General features: G+C 40.1%; 1 protein-coding gene across 1 annotated transcript in view; it reads left to right on the forward strand.

The window, feature by feature from the left end:
- The window catches only part of plch2a (phospholipase C, eta 2a), a 204,280-nt gene that overhangs the window by 135,885 nt on the left and 54,709 nt on the right, over positions 1-13,686 (forward strand). The window contains exons 3-4 of the mRNA XM_051949439.1: positions 4,886-5,129; positions 5,374-5,503. Coding sequence (XP_051805399.1) covers positions 4,886-5,129; positions 5,374-5,503 — 374 coding nt within the window. The remainder of the gene's footprint in view (positions 1-4,885; positions 5,130-5,373; positions 5,504-13,686) is intronic.

Raw genomic sequence — 13,686 nt, forward strand, 5'->3', positions numbered from 1 at the left:
ACCTCTTCTACTTCAGGGCCTCATCAGTAATTATTCATTTTAATTTTAGTCCCGTATGTTGAGACATTGAAGCAACCACAAAATGCTTTTTTCTGTAAAATAACATAACTAGGTTAGAAAATCCATGATAAAACTAAGACAGGTACTTTCTTTGTTTTTAGCACAGTGGTTTAGTGGAGAAAATGGCTTTGTAGGCCAACAGAGGTTGTGATTAGGGATGGCTCGATACCACTTTTTCACATCCGATACCGATATTGATACTGCAGCCTTGAGGATCGGTCGATACTGATCAGATACCGATATGATTCTTTTTGTCATTCTAAAAGTTGTTAATAATACATGGATGTAATTTGCTTGATACTGACATCTAAAAACACCACGTTCATTGTGCAACAACTCTTCTGGTCCCCTAAAGAAAGAAGGAAAACGTGACAAGAAGTTATGTGTAACTGCTGTGGCTTTATTAAAACTTAAAGCTCGCATCGCTTTTAACAGCGTTTGTAAACACAACAGACCCAGCTGCACCATTCAAATGTTTGAAATAGAACTGCAACTTGGTGCACATATTTAAATTAAACTAAATAATCCCAGTGTATAAACAGAAAAGTCACATTATACCTCAATGGCATTGCAAGGCTGCAATAAATAATTTTATGAATTAACATAAAATAATAGCATCTCCAGTAGAAAAATGTAGGTAGTACTCAGTAAGTTACACATGGCTTCTCAAGGCACACAATCAAAACAATAAAAATCTAGGCTATACACCTGATTTGCTGCACCAAAACAAAAAACAGAAAAACAAGGGTAAACAGTGATAGTGCAATCAAGTGTCTTTCTTTTTTTGCATGCAGCCGCTGATGTTGTACTGTATGTAAAACACTCATGAAACTAAATATTAGAATGAACACTAATCCAATACTCACATTATGTTCACTGAAAACAATAAAACATGCTAGCTGCCTGATGTTGAACTGAAAATACTTAAGCTGCCTTGTCTTGCTACATGAGGGACAGATCTTTCTTGAGAAAGATGAACATTTCACCCTTCTCAGCTGTCAGTCTGCTCCTTTTTTCATCAATAATGTTGAAGGCTGTGCTGAAGAGCCTCTCACTCTCCACACTTGTTGAAGGTGTGCAAAGTAATTTAGCAGCCGTGACTGCCAAGGAGGGCAGTCTCCCAGGTGTGGGATAAGTAATTTCTATTCTTTTCTATTGTTAACTGGTCCAATAAAATAACAATAATAAATGATTTATTTACAAAATGTTTAGTATAATTAAGTATAGTACTTATGTATAAAGCACTAGACATATATTGGTACCACGTCTTGCATTCTTGGGATCGAACCATCCCTAGTTGTGATATATAATTTCTGGTGTGTCTAGCATAATAGCAGTTCATTCAGTGCAAAGTCAGGAGTGGTGATTTCAGATATGGTCAGATACTTAAACATGGGATTTTAATGATTAGTGAAGATACTTCTGTTGTGTTTTAGGTTTAAAATTGATTAAAAAAATATTTCATTACAAAAATGGTATCAGCTTAAGAATTTCAGTGAAAAGTAGTATCTCTGAAAACAGAGATGTTCTAAAGATTATGAAAACATGATTTTCAAAACATCTCAGTGTTAGTTTGCCTTTCCTTCTGCCTTTGAGCTGTGTGGACTTATGTTATCCCAGCATAATCTGACAATATTCCAAAGAACTTTGTCAGATCAGGAGTGACTGTGGAGTCACAGCCATATTTTTAACAGGTGACTAATGGCTGCAGGTTGATTTAGTTGAACAAGGCTCTTGTGAGTTGATTAAATCCACTTAAGTGTCAGCTGAACTCTGTTTCAGTGGAAGGATACAACTCAGAGAAAATCTAATCTTTCATATAAAGAAGATAGCACGGACACTAGCACTAATCTCATTTCATAGCTGACCTAAAAGCAGAGCGGAATCGGAAATATCACTTTTGTTTTTATATGTCAGGACCTCTGGTATTTTTAAACACAAGAAGTTTCTAACAAAAGTTTCTAAGTTCTCTGTCTGCGTATATCTTGGTTTATGTTAAAATAAAGAGTTTTGACGTGATCTCAGACTTTGCCATCATTACCCTTTTGTGTTAGACTCCTAGGTGCTTTGTTTATCTGCTTATGATTCTTTTAGGTCTACAAGGTTTAATTCTTCTATTCCCTTAGAAATTAGCATTTGTACTATAAGCAAACAAAACTAATTTCTTCAGTGTTTTAGAGTAAAAGGAGTAGACAGACTTCAGAGCATTAGCTGGGTGGCGGAATCTCTCATGGGGGCTTAGAGGCTCAGTTTCCTGTTGTTCTCCCTCCTCTGTAGCTCTGGATTTAATAAGCTTCTTAAGTCAACTTAATTATTTATCAGCTTTAATCTGCCCAAACAGTGTCTTTCACACACGTGCCACTAAATGAAAATGACACACACACACACACAGTTCACCAGGAGATCAGAACTACAGCTCTGTTTTTTTGGGTGGTGATGTTGGTCTCTTTAAAGACACTGAAAGCTTAATCATAAAATTTATCCTAAATCTTATTTATTTAGTGGTTTCATTAGTTAAACAGTAACAAATGCTAGGATCCAAACTTTTTGTGAAGGCACTGTAAGATACTTTCACACATCAAAGTGGATACAAATCTCAAACCATGGCTTCATTTATCTTCACCCTCTCAAAATACAAACACGATGGACTGAACATACCTGATTACACTTCTAGAAATTCAAGAAAGTGAATTGTCGTGTTCTCTTGACTCTTGTAGATAAGTTAGTCAGGCATGTCACAGTTCTGACAGCCTCATGCTGTGTTTATACCTGCATCCCTCATTTGAAACCTTGGCAGATCTCAATCACTTTGCGTCATGAAATAGACTAAGAACTGTAGCCTTTGCTTCCAGCATATTCCTCGGCTCGCTGTATGGTGTTCTGTGCCATCAGCCTTTAAAGGCTCGTCACAGAGCACCCACTGAGACAGGAAGCAGTGCAGGCTTTTGGTCTGCTCCCACACTGACTGGGAGACCTGTGTGGCCTTTTGTGACCCAAAAATTTTAACCAGCCAACATTTTTTGTAGCAAACGATACAATCTGATAGTTCCTCCTTATCTCGTTAAAATTTGGTTGATGAAAACTGGACATTTGTTATGAATTGTATTGTTTACTAGATGACAAAATCTTTGCAAACATTTCTAGCATTTTAGCTGATATCTTTTAGTACAGTGTAAATTAGTGTAAAAATATGAGCGTGCTTGGTGTGATGCCAACAAATTCAATTAAGATGTATGGAAGCACATCATTCTCACTACGTTTTGTAATATAAAAGCCTTTAAATATCTAGCACAGGATTTTTTATGCCTGTGTAGCAGCAACAGCTGTACCTGATCGTAACATGTTTTGGAGTTCTCCCTTCACCCATCCCATTCTTGTGAATGTGATGTGTCAGGAGCATCTCGAGGAAACGTTTCCTTAAATTTAGCACAAATGTGCCCTGTAACCTCACAAAAATGGTTTTGGCCACAATTGTAGGATTCTGCTTAAATTTCACACAAATGTCAAATAGAACATCACGATGAATTGATGATGTTTTATATGCAAAGGTCAACCCTCAACATCACTTTAACATCATATGTTCTGTAAAACACTCTTTCCTGATTGTAATTTCATTCCATTTATCAGGAACAAAAGAGGAGATTGTGGCCATATTTTACATTTGGTCAGGAAACTGAAATAACGACACTAATCTTGAATTCCCACTTTGAAGTTATGTTGATTATATAGATATCTAAGAAAAAGCAGTGGGTGCTGTCTGAAATCAAACCAACATCCAGCCAGTTAAGTTGCACTCCAATGGCACATTGAGTTTCATTTACAACATAGATGTAGTGCTTTGATAAAGTACATTTGCAAAAATTGTACATGATGTGAATTTTTTAAATGTTGAGATTAGACAACAAAAAAAAATCAGGTACATAATTTCACTGCCACAAAAAAGTTTCTAAAAATTCAGATACATCCAGACATGAAATGCATTCAGCTTGGCATGTTGTTGAGACGTATCAAACACCAAACAACTAGGCATGATTTGATTTTATTTAAGCTCTGTGAAATTGGTTGTTGTGAAAATAACAAAAAAGTACTTTTAAGTATAATGTCAGTGATAATAGTAAGAGCAAAAACAGGAATCATGATCATTGTGCAACATCCATGAACACATAGCAGGTTCATGAAGCCGGTCAAATCTGAAGTAAATTTTACACTAGTGCTAAAAAAAGTGCTAACACTAAGCATCTAGACATCAATATTGAAAATGAAAGTCGCACAAAATATTGGACACAAAACAGCAATGAATTTATTTGTAAACTGCAGAACAAAGCAAAAGGCACGCATGGGAATATTTTGACCTGGTGAAAGCACAAGAGCAAATGCCAGAATCATTTCTTTGAGGCCTGGACAGCTGACATTTTCATCATCCTCAGCAGCGCATGAAATATTCCAAATCTTGGTAGCAGTGGTGGGGACCGATCATAGTTTTGAGTCTTTATTTTATCCTCAAGTATTGAGATTTTTTTTTTTACATAAGATAAAGAAGCTCCACTACCTTCGCACGCATAGAAGTCATGCTTAATTTTTGCAGTTTCTAAATTTTTGTCTACTTGAACTGTTTCTCTATTGTAGCCGATCTTGGTGCTGCTGAATTTAATTATTTCACACTACTGGGTAGTTTCACTGATAGCAGTGCAACATATATAGCACAGTATAAAAATATTTCAGGTCAAAGTTATGATGTAATGTCAAAGTAGATCAAAATTTTACTAGTATATGTACTTTGTTGCTTTCGACCACTGCCTTGCTGATCTACTGTTTCCTCCAACAGTTTCCATTGACTCCATCCGGGAGGTGTGTGAGGGCAAGCAGTCTGAGATCTTCCAGCGCTATGCAGAGGGTAGCTTTGACCCCAACTGTTGCTTCAGCCTGTACTATGGAGAACACATGGAGTCCCTAGACCTGGTGTCTGGGACCGGAGAGGATGCACGAACCTGGATCACAGGCCTCAAGTACCTAATGGCTGGCATCAGTGATGAAGACAGCCTGGCCAAGAGGCAGCGCACCCGTGACCAATATCCTTCACTTAAACAGTCCTGTGGGGAAGATCTTGCCTCCAACTTGCACTGGTCATTTTATGGTCCAACTGGATGTTTTACAAAATTTAGTAATTTAAAACTGAAAAGTAGAATTGCCTCAATTTAACTGTTTCATTGACACTGATGTTCTACATACAAACTATCGACAGTGACAGCAGCTTTAATAAAAATAAATGTCCTGAATCTCCATTCTGACTTTCCTTAACCCGTGTGTCATCACATGGCTGAAGCAGACTTTCACTGAGGCTGATAAGAATGGCGATGGCAGTCTCAGCATCAGTGAAGTGTTACAGCTCCTGCACAAACTCAACGTCAACCTGCCCAGACAGAAGGTCAAACAGATGTTCAAGGTACAGACATATCTAACAAAAAACGACCGAGACACTGCTGTAAAAGCTTGTGTTTATTTTTACTGACTTTTTCAAAGCCAGAAAGGGATTTGATTTCTCATCATTGGAAATAATTCAGCTCTAATTGCCATTGCTGAAGAGAACCGAAAGATTCAGTATTTACCTTTTTATGCTGAATTCTATTCACCATAACTTATTATGGTGATGTTTATCAAATGATTTAGTAACAAAGCACGTTTCAAGGCAAAAGTGTGTTTTCTTTACACTTACACAATCTGTGTAGTTAATATTTTGTGAATAGCTTCCACAATACTCAAAGGCCATTTCTAAATAGAAATGTGAAGGACTTGAGCTGAGTTTTAATTGTTCAAAATTTTATTTGAAGCTAGCTTGCTGATTAATCAGTGTTTTTAAACTCCCCAAAGTCCTTAAAACCCCTATTAGACATGCATGCATTTCTGCACAACAGCAATGACTTCATTAATTACTCAGAATTATAAATTATCCCCAACACTGAGACAGGATCGATCAGGATCCAACAGCAGCTTGCACTCTGAACTTTTCTTCACTTTCAGACAGGTGAGCTGTCACACAGTCACAGTTTATCAGCTGAAGTTAAATAATTTCTTACATAGTGGCTGTCCTCGGGTTGATTTTTTTTTTTTTTTTTTACTGTTTAGATATCAAAAGTCTTCTTCTTTTCCTTTTGGCTTTTCCCTTCAGGGGTCGCCACAGCGAATCAATTGCCTCCATCTAACCCTGTCTTCTGCATCCTCTTCTCTCACACCAACTACCTTCATGTCCTCTTTAACCACATCCATAAACCTCCTCTTTGGTTTTCCTCTAGGCCTCCTGCCTGGCAGTGGGAAACTCAGCATCCTTCTACCAATATATTCACTCTCTCTCCTCTGGACATGTCCGAACCATCTCAGTCTGGCCTCTCTGACTTTATCTCCAAAGCCTCTAACATGTGCTGTCCCTCTGATGTACTCATTCCTGATCCTATCCATCCTGCTCACTCCCAGAGAGAACCTCAGCATCTTCAGTTCTGCTACCTCCAGCTCTGCCTCCTGTCTTTTCCTCAGGGACACTGTCTCCAGACCAAACAACATGGCTGGTCTCACCACAGTTTTGTAAACCTTTCCTTTCATTTTAGCTGAAACTCTTCTATCACACATCACACCTGACACTTTTCTCCAGCCGTTCCAGCCTGCCTGTACACGCTTCTTCACCTCTTTTCCACACTCTCCATTGCTCTGGACTGTTGACCCTAAGTACTTAAAATCCTCAACCTTCTTGATCTCTTCTCCCTGTAACCTCACTCTTCCACTTGGGTCCCTCTCATTCACACACAGATACTCCGTCTTGCTGCGGGTAACCTTCATTCCTCTCCTTTCCAGGTCAAACCTCCATGCCTCTAGCTTCTCCTCCACCTGTTCCCTGCTCTCACTACAGCTCACAATGTCATCTGCAAACATCATAGTCCATGGAGACTCCTGTCTAACCTCATCTGTCATCCTGTCCATCACCACAGCAAACAAGAAGGGGCTCAGAGCTGATCCCTGATGTAGTCCCACCTCCATCTTGAACTCCTCTGTCACACCTACAGCACACCTCACCACTGTCTTACAGTCCTCATACATGTCCTGCACCACTCTAACATACTTCTCTGCCACTCCAGACTTCCTCATACAAAACCACAGTTCCTCTCTGGGCACCCTGTCATAAGCTTTCTCCAGATCTACAAAGACACGGTGCAGCTCCTTCTGACCTTCTCTGTACTTCTCTATCAACATCCTCAAAGCAAATATTGTATCTGTTGTACTCTTTCTTGGCATGAAACCATACTGCTGCTCACAGATGTTCACCTCTGCCCTTAGTCTAGCTTCAACTACTCTTTCCCATAGCTTCATCGTGTGGCTCAGCAGCTTTATTCCTCTGTAGTTGCCACAACTCTGCACATCTCCCTTGTTCTTAAAGATGGGCACCAGCACACTTCTCCTCCATTCCTTGGGCATCTTCTCACTATCTAAGATCTTGTTGAACAACCCAGTCAGAAACTCTACTGCTACCTCTCCGAGACACTTCCATACCTCCACAGGTATATCATCAGGACCAAGTGCCTTTCCACTCTTCATCCTCTTCAATGCCCTCCTCACTTCATCCTTACTAATCTTTGCTACTTCCTGGTCCACAACAGTCACCTCTTCTACTCTTCGTTCTCTCTCATTTTCCTCATTCATCAACTCTTCAAAGTACTCTTTCCATCTTCTCATCACACTATTGGCACCTGTCAACACACTTCCATCCTTATCCTTTATCACCCTAACCTGCTGCACGTCCTTCCCATCTCTGTCTCTCTGCCTTGCCAACATATACAGGTCAGTCCCTCCCTCCTTACTGTCCAACCTAGCATACAAGTCATCGTAAGCCCCTTGTTTGGCCTTTGCCACCTCTACTTTCACCTTACGCTGCATCTCCCTGTACTCCTGTCTACTCTCTTCAGTCCTCTCAGTATCCCACATCTTCTTAGCTAACCTCTTTCTCTGGATCCATTCCTGCACCTCCTGACCATCCAAAGCCTGTCTCAACTCTTTCCTGAAAGTCATACAACACTCTTCCTTTTTCAGCTTCCACCATTTGGTCCTCTGCTCTGCCTTTGCCCTCTTCATCTTCTTCACCACCAGGGTCATCCTACACACCACCATCCTATGCTGTCTGGCTACACTCTCACCTACCACTACTTTGCAGTCACTGATCTCCTTCAGATTACACCGTCTACACAAGATGTAGTCTGCATGTGTGCTCCTACTTCCACTCTTATAGGTCACCCTATGTTCCTACCTCTTCTGAAAGAAAGTGTTCACTACAGCAATTTCCATCCTTTTTGCAAAGTCAACCGCCATCTGTCCTTCTGCGTTCCTCTCCTGGATAGCAAACCTGCCCATGACCTCCTCATCGTCTGTTTCCTGCACCACCATGTCCATTGAAGTCTGCACCAATGACAACTCTCTCACTTCTAGGGATGCTCTGCATCACTTCATCAAGGTCCAACCAGAATTTCTCCTTCTCCTCCCGCTCACATCCTACCTGTGGAGCATACCCACTAACACCATTGAACATCACACCTTCGATTTCTTGCTTCAGGCTCATCACTCGATCTGACACTCTTTTTACCTCCAGGACATTCCTAACAAACTCCTCCTTCAAGATAACTCTTTCTCCATTTCTCTTCCTATCTACACTATGGTAGAACAACTTGAACCCTGCTCCTAAACTTCTAGCTTTACTACCTTTCCGCCTGGTCTCCTGGAGACACCGTATGTCCACCTTCCTCCTCTGCATCATGTCAAACAGCTCTCTACCTTTTCTTGTCATAGTTCCAACATTCAAAAAGTAAACTAGGTTAATTAGCTGTTTGGACAGCTTGATGAGATTGCTATTAGTTTACACTCAGTCTTTTATTTATTTATCCATTGATATTTGTTATAGCTTACTTGTCCTACTCTCTAACCTCTTGTGTGTGCCATATTGCATGCCTACGGTGACTGTCTGTGTCTCTCTGTGGAAGTTTTTTTTTTTTTTTTTTAAATGAATCTGTGAGGAATGTAGGTTGCTACAAAGTGACCTGTGACTGAATACTGGCACTTCAATAGATTGATAAAGCAGCAATGTTACACATCTTATGCCTAAAAGGGGGCTTAAGACAGCAAAGGGACTTATCAGCTCACTTGAGACTGCAGTGTATTCCTACTTCCTGGCAGTCTGTGAATGAGTAGTAAAGACACTGACCACTGTAGCTGTTGGCTAACACACAGTTCAGCCACTAATGTCTTTACAGCAGAGGGATTAGCATTCTGGCATGTTAAACATGTTGTTTTAGCCCTTCTCCTACAGAGCAGCTAGCCTGCTATCACTAAGTCCAGTGGCCTGTTTACAGTCACCCATATGGTGCTGTTGGGACACAGATGGCCTCTGGTGTAATACAGGGTAAACAGACCAGGGACTGATCTGGCCTTGTGTGTGTTTGTGTGTGTCTGTGTCTTCAGCCACTGACAGATTTGTGTGTTACCTTGGCGAGTTTCTTAGCTTAACCTACTTAGCAAGAAGAGGAAAAGCCTGCAGACTTGACCGCTTTCCAATTTGGAAGACGGTATGAGTCTGCACACGTATTGTATCTAATCTGCTCACATTTCAGAACATGTTTCTTTAAATTGTAAGATTAACAATTATCCTATACAGAAAGTGTGCATTTTGTCCGGCACATTTATTCTGTGGAGGGTAAGCAAAATATTAGAAATACTTGTCAGGTGCAGTTCAGCAGCATTCCACACATCAGCTTACAGCTTGCCATGAACAACCGGCATCACAAGAAGAACTGAGCCGTATTATTATTAGTTATGTGCCGATCAGCGTACATTTGTCCTTCCTTGTCCGCAATATTACTCATAAACAGACTTGGATGAAATTTTCAGGGAAGGTTAGAAATGACACAAGGACCACCTCATAAGATTTTGGCAGTGATACAGCTTATAGTCTGGAGTCACAGATTTAAAGATTTGTGTCGTTGTGAGATGATGGTGCTGACAATCACATGGTTGCGATCCTACTACAATTCCACTGCTGCGGACTTACTGGGACTTGTTCATTGGAAATGAAACAAGGAACAATTGATTGAATTGTGGGGGTGTTTCTGAGTCCCATCAGGTCCTACTACATATTTAGGTGACGCTATTCAGTATCTGTACATAACGTACACATGCATAACACACGCCTGTACTCAGCGCAAGGTCATTTTTATTATCCCCCGCTGGCACGGAGGGGGATATTGGGGTGGGCACGTCTGTCCGTATGTCTGTCTGTCCGTCTGTCCGTCCGTACGTCCACATTTCGTTTCCGGAGCATATCTCAGAAACTACTTGAGGGATTTAATTCATATTGCACCCAGGCCATCTCTATATAGTATAGATGTGCCTTTTGGGGTGCATGACCTTGACCTGATTTTCAAGGTCATAGTGAGGCACTTCAAATATTTTTTGGTTTCCAAAGCATATCTTAGAAACTACTTGAGGGATTTCATTCATATTGCACCCAGGCCATCTCTATATAGTATAGATGTGCCTTTTGGGGTGCATGACCTTGACCTGATTTTCAAGGTCATAGTGAGGCACTTCAAATATTTTTTTGGTTTCCGGAGCATATGTCAGAAACTAGTTGAGGAATTTCACTCATATTGCACACACTAAGCCTGTTGGTAATGTAGATGTGCCTTTTGGGGTGCATGACCTTGACCTGATTTTCAAGGTCATTGTGAGGCACTTCAAATATGTTTTTGATTCTGTTTCTGGAGCATATGTCAGAAACTACCTGAAGTATTTCATGCATATTGCACCCACACCACCTGTGCATAATGTAGATCTGCCTTTTTGGGTATATGACTTTGACCTGATTTTCAAGGTCATTGTGAGGCACTTCAAATATTTTTTTGTTTCCGGAGCATATCTGAGAAACCAGTTGAAGGTTTTCCTTCATATTGCACACACTAAGCCTGTTAGTAATGTAAATGTGCTTTTTCGGGTGCATGACCTTGACCTGATTTTCAAGGTCATTGTGAGGCACTTCAAATATTTTTTGATTCTGTTTGTGGAGCATATGTCAGAAACTACCTGAAGGATTTCATGCATATTGCACCAACGCCACCTGTGCATAATGTAGATCTGCCTTTTTTGGTGTATGACCTTGACCTGATTGTTTTCATTGTAGTGAAGATGTATCATTTTGTAGGTGTATCGTCCAGTATATATTATTATTTCTTGCACTTAGAGGCACAATATATAAGGCGGGGGATGTTTTAAGCAAAGCGTGTTTATTTATTAAAGATTTCATCTGTCAGAAATGATGCAAAGACTGAGCAGCCTTTGTGGAGTACTGAATTCTGAGTGCTTTTCTTGTTAGCAACTGTGAATGGATATAAAGTTAGAGTTTGCAATTGGCATGCAAATGGTGCCGGTTGAACAAACATAAAGTGCCTAAAATGCAGGTATATATAGAGGTGTACAAATAATGATTAATATTTACAATAAAGTGCAAATTTGTGTTATTTACTGTAAAAACAGAGTATTTTAAGAGTACAAAACGCAATAGATGGCGTGTTATGAAGTAAAATATGCAGTGTGAAAACAGAAACCAATAACGAGCATACAGGAGGGGTGTGGTGCATGGGTCCTAGTGGGCTCAGTAATATTGGTTTATTGCACAGTTAAGTTGAGTCACTGGAGTGCAGCAGCCGACAGTTCAAATCATGAGCTGCTGATCTTGACTGAGGTGTTATAGAGCCTGATGGCTGTGGGGACAAAGGATCCTGAACTGTTCAGTCCTTCAGTGCAGTGAGATGAGCTGCTTACTGTAGCTGCTCCTCTATCCAGCCAGGATGCTGTGAGGAGGATGGCTGGCATATTTAAAGGTGGACTGCATTGTGCCCTGTATGCGTCTCTCAACCACAGTCTTCAGTGAGTCCAGACTCCTGCCAAGCACAGAACCAGCCTTCTTCACCAGCCTGTCCAGTCACCTGGTGTTCCTCTCAGTCATACTGCCACCCCGACAGACCACAGCACAGAAAAGAACACTGGCCACCACTGACTAGTAGAACATATGCAGCATTTCCCTGCATATGTCAAAGGATCTTAATCTTCTGAGGAAGAAAGCCTCTTCTGGTGCTGTTCATCAGTGTTTATGGACAAATGCAGTCTTTTGTCAAGGTACAAACCCAATATCTGTAGGTTTACACCACTTCAATGCCCTTTCCACTAATACTGATAGGCTGCAGCTTAGACCTATGAAAGTCCACGAACAACTCCTCGGTCTTGGAAATGTTCAGCAGAAGACAGTTCTTATTGGCCCAGTCAATGAAGGCCATCATCAGGTTCATGTATTTACCTTCCTGCCCATTCCTCATACATACCACAGCTGTATCACCAGAGTATTTCTGAATGCACATGCTGTATGCTGTATATTTAGGTGGTTGATTGTCTGTGCTGATTGAAATAAAGTTAATTACAAGAGAATACATAAATATTCACAAATATACACATATAACACAAATTAACATGTAATATTAAGTATTAGAAATGGAGGGACTGTGTGTACAAGAATTTGTATCTAAATATATGCAGCACAGCCAGCCATTAATTTTGATTCTTTCCGGACTAAAAAAATCAAATGTGAAACACCGGGTTCACTGAAGGTCAACTTTACTGTCATTTTCAACGTTTCCATTAAAAAGCAAATTCAGGCATTGGAAAACAGCAGAAAATGTCAGAAACTATGCCACTAGTGAGTTCTGACTGAAATATGAACACAACTGAACGTGCAGGGAGACATGAGAAACCCAAGGAAGTAACCAATTTCGACTTGTTTCATGAAATTTTATTGAATATTTTTGTGTTGAGAAACCCTGAACATCTGTGCTCGAGAAAAAGACTTGAAGATAGGAAACACTTTCACACTTCTTGTTGGATAGTTTCCCTGAGATCTCATTAATCTGGTCACGCTCTCTAAGCTCAGAATCATCTTCTCTGACAGCATATTCACTCTGTCTTTTTGAGCCCATCCTCTGTGACAAATGTAAGTCTTGGCTGCTGTTTTTCTCAGCAGCAGCTTTGAAACCAGGTCTTCGATTGGTGTTGAAAACTCTGCAGTCACTTAAATAATCAGCTTTGGTCAAAAATGGACATGCACTGACTTTATTGTGGCTGTTCACCTCTCCATGTATTTTTTTTTACTTCTCAGAACTTCTCCAATTTGCTATAATAAAAAGTACACGACTAAGCAGAACAATATTTTCTTTTGCCTACTAGTACTGCCTAATTATCTTTAGGTGGTTTTATCTTCAATATTTACAGGCTACCTTTACAGAATCTTATAGTTCCCCCATATGTGCAACATCAGGCCTTTTTCACTACTGTTCAATTAAGACATCGACTCACACTAATACAAGAGAAACATAGATGTGAGTGACTATCCTTTAGAGAGTCCCAATTTTTAACCAAAGAATTTTTTTCAACCTCACACCTAGTTATGTTCTGTGAATAATATAGAGATTTAGGTATTTAAATATCAAGACATCTATGGCTCAGTTTTCTGACTGTGCAGAAAGAGCAATTGCTCCCAGTATGCTTTTTTGA

Source organism: Acanthochromis polyacanthus, chromosome 6, assembly GCF_021347895.1.
Source record: "Acanthochromis polyacanthus isolate Apoly-LR-REF ecotype Palm Island chromosome 6, KAUST_Apoly_ChrSc, whole genome shotgun sequence".
In the NCBI taxonomy this organism is placed as follows: Eukaryota; Metazoa; Chordata; class Actinopteri; family Pomacentridae; genus Acanthochromis; species Acanthochromis polyacanthus.